This window comes from Camponotus vicinus, unplaced genomic scaffold (assembly GCF_025532165.1).
Source record: "Camponotus vicinus isolate PSW18456_S1 unplaced genomic scaffold, iyCamVici1.0 SCAF_11, whole genome shotgun sequence".
Lineage (NCBI taxonomy): Eukaryota > Metazoa > Arthropoda > Insecta > Hymenoptera > Formicidae > Camponotus > Camponotus vicinus.
Genome location: NW_028141947.1, coordinates 8558948 through 8567158, shown reverse-complemented (window position 1 = coordinate 8567158; position 8211 = coordinate 8558948). Strand labels below are relative to the sequence as shown.

At 37.5% G+C, this 8211-nt stretch overlaps 1 protein-coding gene across 1 annotated transcript; it reads right to left on the bottom strand.

The window, feature by feature from the left end:
* Window positions 1–1525: 1525 nt before the first annotated feature.
* On the bottom strand, window positions 1526–7313 carry LOC145961636 (segmentation polarity homeobox protein engrailed). Its single transcript, XM_083082061.1, has 2 exons — window positions 5888–7313; window positions 1526–3443 (listed from the first exon to the last, which is right to left on the bottom strand). Exons 1-2 carry the CDS (start codon window positions 6537–6539, stop codon window positions 3097–3099), a joined length of 999 nt encoding a protein of 332 aa, XP_082938187.1. The 5' UTR covers window positions 6540–7313; the 3' UTR covers window positions 1526–3096.
* Window positions 7314–8211: the final 898 nt, after the last annotated feature.

The following is an 8211-nucleotide window of genomic DNA, read 5'->3' as shown; positions in this document are numbered from 1 at the left end:
CCCCGCCGAGATAGCCTTGCTATGCACGATTCTGACACAAAAATGCGATCGTAAATCCGATCAAACATACACGTGCACACCATATCATCTAACAGGTGCGCACCTATATCGCTTATCTCTCGATAATCACCACACCATGGTCCGTGTACGAACATACTCAAACTAGCCACCGTCAGCCTCGATCGCATTCTATTTAAGGACACTTAAATAAATCGAAATTTGCGAGATTCTTAAATAACAGAAAGCATATATTTCCTCTGAATAAAAAAAATATATGTCGACAATTAATTATGCGTGTGGTAGATTTTGTCAATGAAATATAAACACATGATTTCTTTTTATACACAGAAAAAAAATAAGTGTCAAATCAAAACTTATATACTTAAACTAACGCGTTCATTGTTTCGTATACGCAACAATTTATAATCTTCTTAGAAGAATTTAATAATTTTAAATTTTAACAATATTATAGTCTTATTTTAATATTGTAATTGTCATCCCAAGAATATATAATTATTTAATTCTACTTTAAGAAAATTATCTTTGATTTAAAAATGTTATTTTCTGTCTAACATTGTTTCTTTTCCATTCAAGAAAATTAAATCTTAAATCATAAGAATATATTTTTCTCGATTGAACTATATAAAATGGCTTCATTCAAGTAAGCAATTATTCAAGCAATTATATTTTTCTTTAATTAACGCAATATAATCTCATTTCAAGATTTCCATGTTAAAACTAAATATATTTTCAAAACAAGAATGTTTTTTCTGTGTAGACTCTCGTATCTTTGTATCGAAATTATCGTCATTTTTCAGTTTAACGTAAAAAGAAATGCATTTGTGTGTATTTGGTTGATCTTGTAAATTTAAACAGCGCGTATCGCATGAATCTCAATATCCTGAAAAAGAGCAAAATCAATCTCAGTGATAGGGATTATGTATCACAGCTGCCAGACATCCCACTCGAGTATCCCGACGTTGCGTTCACTGGCCGCGCTCGAGATACCGGGCGGCTCGTTAGTTCGGGATCAATTAGCGCGTCGCGACCAGAAACGAGAGAACTTTGAGAGTTTTCCCGATGAAATAAAACGCCTTTCCAAAAACGCGACGTTGTCGCGCGCGCGTGAATAACATCGGGAACGCCAGCACGACGTTAATTAACGATGCTAATTTACACGAGAATAATTTTAGACGAATGCTTGTACCGTAACGGCAGCAGCCTAAGCGTTTCTCGCGGCAATATAATTGCTGAAATGGTAATCAAGCTATTACACATGTTATTGCATTTTTATTTTTCTTAATTTCACGCAAGCGAAGTGATGCAGGAATGCGTTTCTTTAGATTGCTTGTCATCTTTATTTGTTATTTTTATACTTGTTACCAATATTATATTATTTTGTATCTATATTTATTATAATATCGATATTACGCGAGATACTCCTTATTAATACTGATTAGTACTTGTAAATTCTGGGAAATAAAATGATTGAGAAGAGAGAATGCATATTAAAGATTTCCTTTTGTTTCAATTTAATTGGAGACGAAACGTAAGCAGATTACATGGAATACTACAATCACTTATTGCGCGTATATAACATATATATCTAGATCTTTTTATAAGAATTAAGGAATATACGCATAATATATATACAATGTGAGATCGTTTTACGTTCACATAGTGTAATAACTATGTTTTAACTACTCTATTTGGTATTTTACATATACACAAGAGCGCAAGCTATTTACAGATTATATACAATAAAATAAATAATCCATATTTTTGATATAAGATTCATATATAGACATAAACTAATTAAATCTGACTCTCTTAAATATCAATTCTAAATTATAAATATATATTCTATAAGCGCGTAAGTTTTAATTACCGCATACATACTATACTTTATCATACTATATACTTTAGATTTAAAGTCCTTATACAATGATTATACTGTGATTCTTCACACAACTTTTTCGATTTTAATCGTGTTTAAAGATTATGAGATATTAATAATGACTAATAAATAAGAGTTTATAAAATCGCAAAATTTTTTATAAGAATAAAATATGTGAATAATTACACGGAGAAACATAGGGGCATTTAAATTATTAATTTATTTCCATAAAATCCCCTCGGTGTTTTAATTCTGCAAACCTACTCATTTAATTAAATATTAAAGTATAGAAATCAAATAATTTTCTATATTTCCTGTATGATTATCGATATAAATTTTGCTTAATCCTTTTCATTCTTTTAGCAATATATACTGTATACAGGGTGTCCCGAAACTAACGCTTGATATTTTAAAAGCAGGTTCTCTGGCCAATTTAAAAACGATTTTTCCTCAGCGAAAATGTCGCGGCACTAATAGTTTTCGAGTTATAAACGATTGAAAATAAAGGGTTTTTCGCAAACTAAGGCTTATGGGAATAAAATATTAATAAAGTCACATTCTTTAGTTAATTTTAGGTAGAGTTTACTTTAAGAATTTTAATTTAAGGCTTAGTTAGAAAGATACATGATGACAGAAATTGGAAATATGCAAAAAATAATGATCTCCCTCGACATTTTCGCTGAAGAAAAATCGTTTTTAAATTGGCCAGAGAATCTGCCTTTAAAATATCAAGCGTTAGTTTCGGGACACCCTGTATATTTACATTTAAATGCGGAAATATTAAAATCAAATAATAATTTTCTATTGTTTCTCTCATGCATATAAATTATTAATATAATATATAAATTTATTTGCTAATTTTTATGCAAAATCTTGCCTTATTGGCATTCGTCAGGTATATATAGATATATTCGAGGATAATTCAATAAATAAGATAACAAGATACGTTTTTGAAACAATTGCTAATGTTATCTTATTTATTGATTTACTTTTTATCTTATTTCTTCGATTGCACATTTCATAACAATTTCATTGTTGCTTCATGTTCAGTCTTCATTCAATCACCCATAATTATTACTCTTAATCTTTTTATAGATATTTTAATGACTTTCTTTGTCAATGTTTAACGTTGATGATTTTCAAGATATGACTATAACAATCATTTCAATCTTTAATTTCCATTCGAATTTATGCGAGTCTCAATGATTTCTTTCGGTTACGATCTCTTCGTCGTCCTCATCCACCGGCACGGTGGAATGGTTGTAAAGGCCTTGCGCCATTAGCTGAAGAGCCAACGGATTTTTCTGTCCGCTCGCCTTCTTTAGCTTCGCCCGTTTGTTCTGGAACCAGATTTTGATCTGGGCTTCATTGAGGTTCAACTCCCGCGAGAGCTCCTGCCTCCTCTTTTCCGTCAGATATCGATTCTCATTGAATTCTCTTTTCAACCTGGACAGTTGTTCGGCGCTGAAGGCCGTCCTGGGTCTCTTCTCTTCCGGCAAACTGTTCTTACTGTTCTGCGAACGTTTCACTCGTCTTGTGCGCGGTCCTGAAACGACAAAGGAACTTCGCATTAATCTTCAGACTTTTGTCATTTAAATCTGAGACAACGTGGCTAAGAGAGGGAGACATTATGTCGCGACGGAAAGTGGGCGTTCTCATCAATTTGTCCACACACACACACACACATACATACATCGATGTGAATCAGCGTTTTTGCGATGATGAGACCGCGAACGAATGAGTCCGTTCATTCGTATGGCAGGAAGGACACTCGGAGATAACTATATCTGAGCAACGACTTTGGAATTTAACGAAGGCGGAAATAGTTGGACTAATCGCGAATATCACGTATAAAATTCCACTTCATATACGAATTTGCGATTCTTATCTGATCTATGCGTGTTTGGTTTCATTTTATATTTTTTTTGCACGCGGTACATTTGCATTGCATTAAATAAATTTAATAGACTTTATTATTAAAAATTTATAAAGATCGGATTGTGTATTTTTTTTTATTCGCGTTAATGATGGAAACTGTATAAAGCATACTTTTAAGCACGATAATGAGAATTTCGATTACTTTCAATTGCCTCGTAACCAAAATAACGTTTACAAGTTCCGAGCATTACATGCTTTCGATTTTTGTCCAACTAGTTAGATAACCCAATCATGCGCGAAGCTGAAATACATCCGCATGCTTTTGCGCAACTGTATAGCTATTGTTAGTGGTCTTATTATCTTTGAAGAAAAACCGTTAAGTACGAATGCTGCAGTTGTTTGTAGTTTAAATTATATCTCCACAATACATTGTAATTACAACCAATAGTATGTAAAATATATATAATTATTCTCATTACTATTGTTAAAAAAAGTCGCCACTCTGGTTCTTTGTAAAGACCTATTTATCGTTAATATTACTAATGTTTTCATCGTTTTAAAGATTAAAAAATTTTTTTTTAATTTAAAAAAAATTTAAAAAAAATAAAAAAATAAAAAAAAATTAAAAACTTTAATACAATAAAAAACTGCAAAGTTGTAAAAATATAAATATAATGCATAAAGTAATAATGATATAAATTAAAAAATTGTTACGTCTTTATTCCGAAATATTTCATAAATTTATACTTGAGAGTTAACGTTTGACGATGAAGAGGCTCACGGAAGCCAAGTGACTCTCGGCAATTAGCAACACGATTATCGGATCGAAGCTCGCGAACCACCCCGATGCGCGGCAGAAGAAATGTTCACTTGAGAGAAAGAGAGAAAGATGCAGAAAAAAAAAGAAGGAAGGAAGGAGCGAAGACGACAGAAGAGTAGCAGCATCGAATGTGGGACACTGATTGCAGAGGGTAGTTTCGCGAATGTAGGCTCTACACAATTAAGTCCTGCGAACGAAGGCAGGTGGCACCGGGCCGTTGACCTCGTTTATCTAACTCGCCGCTATTAGATATAACTTATGCAGCTCGTGATCCTTTCGAGATCTCCTGCGCGAAGTTAATAACTTATTGCGGTAATATCGAGCGGCGAAAATGGATATTAAGTCCATATGTCGATCGTGCGTCGTATAATTTATTTACAAAACGATTGTCTAATGACAAGGGATAATTGGACATTCGAGGATACTCGAATTCAAGTATGCGAGTTGAGCGCTATTAGAGAAAGAAAGTAGAAACCGTAAAAAGGAAAGAGAGAGAGTGCACGATCAATCATTTAAGTAAGTTTATCAAGTATACGAATCACGATTTGTACATCGCGCGTTTCGTGTATTCTTATCATTAAGCGTCGTGTTCTCTCTGTGTCACACATTCGTGCCCCTTGAAGCTATTTTGTTCCTGTTTGTCGAAACGAATAGAGTCGCCAAGTCGAGAAAGCATGATTCGTTCGCGAAAGGATATGCGATTATTATGTAAAAAAGAAACCGGCGCTTTCGTTAAGCCCTTTAATCGCGCGCAAAGAAACGGGGTGACTTTTTTGCTCAACCCGTGACTCTCAGGTACAAAGCTCGGTGATAAGCACGGACGAAAACGACATTTTGCTTGGGGAAGGATTTTACTTATCTTTATGCCGCGTAATTTTTCAAATGTTTTGATAGAAATTTTAATTAGCGGTCGATCGTGATTTTATGACTGCATAGAACGGCATAAGTGAATAAAACATCTTGATAGACGTTTCCGACATTGTGACCACGCAAGTTCTTCTCGCAGGTATTGCATGTAGTTAAACGTACCAGTCACGTACTATGCTCACGAAAAATCCGATAAATTTCTAACCTGTTTGTTTTTTAGCGCACATTGTTAGACCGGTGTAGCAGAAAGCACGAAACCGATATCCACGTGAGATGACATGTTGCGAAAAAAATCGAGGAATAAATTCAAGAGAGCGATACGATTGCCTAATCTACCTGTATACAATTCACAATTATTACGTAATAATTAAATTCTTGCGAAATATATTTCAACGTACGAAAAAAGATTTATCTGTCAAACTTACCAGAGGACGGTCTGTCCGAGTATCTGGTGCAATATACCCATGCCGGCCATAAACTCTGGCTGTTGGAAACGTTTTGCTGACTCGCCGACGTGTTACCGCCGGTGTTCTCTCCGTTCAAAGAATCGCCGCTGATCGTGGACGATGTGGAACACAAGGACGGCGGGCCAGTGACCGAGCTGCTGGTGACCGAGCTTCTGCTGGACGCTAGGCTCTCGAGACTGCCGCTCCTACTGAGCCCATTGCCATGCCTCTGCAGAGGTGACGTGATCCCGCAAAGGGACGAGAAGGCATCCTTCTCCCGGTGGATCGAATAATTCGTCAACTGGGGCGACTGCGGGGACGAGAGTCGCGTGGACGACAGGCTGAGATCGCGCGGGAGCGGAAGTGGACTGTGTTGCGGATGCTGCGCGGGAATAGCGGCGGATATCGCAGATTCGCTCGGTACCTTCGTGTTGAGAATGGCCTCGCGACCAAAATCCGGTTTGAGGATGTTGACGACGCTGAAGCGCAACGATCTCTCGGTATCTTGCTGATGATCCGGCTGACGATCTTGACGCGGCACTACGTGGCTCTCCGATGACAGCATGTGATGGTGATGGCTTGCGATCCCCAATCGCAATCTGTACGCGCTTTCCATGGCTACAAGAGCCATTTTTTGCAGTCTTTGCTCGATAAAATGAGACGGGAGATTGATAGTGACACTAATCTCTAGTCGCTGTATCGAGAAGAGAACACATGGTTTCACTGTCCACTGTGCTCTCGCCTAAATTAAATGTCTACCGATGCCACGATGTAAATGAACGCGAATTTCTGAATCGCTTGTGATCCTAAAAGTTCATTCGTTACACACCATTCACCAATGTCATCGTTCACGTATCGCTATATTCATCACGAATCACTTATTTCGTGATTGCACGATCTTGTTATCCACTGCTCAATTAATTCTCTTGGAAACTTTGAATTTATTATAATCGTCTCGAACGTATCTTAATGTATTGCACGATAAAGGCATCGCATGAAATACTCTAGAAGTATTCATGCATCCGGTATGGTAGTGGCGTGTTAATTATCGGCTCGTCTTCGGAGCCGGTCCGGAGACTCCTGCTATCGGCTTTTCCCGAGGGTTTCCGAGTACTCTGGCGAGTGCTGTGACGGGTCTGACTGGCTGTCCATCCGTCGCTCAGTGATGTCTAAACTAGGGGACCAGCGGTCCCTACTTACCGCCTGTCCCTCCTCGCCCCTGTCCCCTTCACTCCTCCTACGCCGCAGTCCCGAGTGCAGTGCACTAGACACTCTCGATTGTATCTCTATTAACTCTTCGGTCAAAGGCTCCGCCTACCTTACTGGTAAGGTGTACCACGCTCCCTTCTGCCTGTCGTCATCCCCACTGCCAGTGGTACGGGTAGTAGGGGGCTATGTTCGCGGAATTTGCTGGAAATCAATGTTGCGCTTCTTCCACGATGAGAGATTCGTCTCTCTTTATTCTATCACTTTACGACGATTGGCCGATTAATAGTTGAGACATTTAGCGATCTATCTTTATTCATTTTTATATAAAATTTTAATATTGGTATTCGCAACATTTGACATTAAGAGACACCTTCAAAATTTTAGTATATAAAATTAAATTATTTATTACTAATTTAGGTCGATAAAACAGATGTCAACAGAGCAACCTATAGAAACCTCTAAACTGTAATTTTTTTAAAATTTAGAAACAATATTTAAAATAAAATTATAATTATAAAAATTGATATAAATTTTTGTTTTTTTTTTCTTTTAATTTTGTACGAGAGAATACAGTTTACGGAGATTCACGGTCCATTTGATATTGCACGCTGTATAAATATACGGATATCCGCGCCACTGTGCGTACAATAACGAGAATACTCACTTCTCTCCGCCCCATTTGAGTTCTCCCTCCATGTATACAACTCTCAGGTCTCGCCCATGTTCTCGCCCCTTTTCCCACCACACCACGCCTAACTCCCCTCTATATTCTACCCTCTACTCCATACTTTTGTCCCTCCCCCACCCTGGCAATGTTGTCGACCCGATCAGAGGCTGAAGCCGACTAATTCGTTTCTTCATGCCGAAGAGCGTTATCCCTTCCTCCCCTAGCCCTTCATCTCGATGCGACGTGGATTTTATCGTCGCGCGACGGAATCGCTTCATACAAAAATTTGCACGAACACCATCAGCCGTGACCCTCTTTTATTCTCCTCTTTTTTCTGGCTCGGCGACGGCTTTGCGACGGTTAACGAACAAATGTATTACCCACCCTATACGGCAGATGCTGTTCTTCTCTCTGCTCCTCTTCCAAC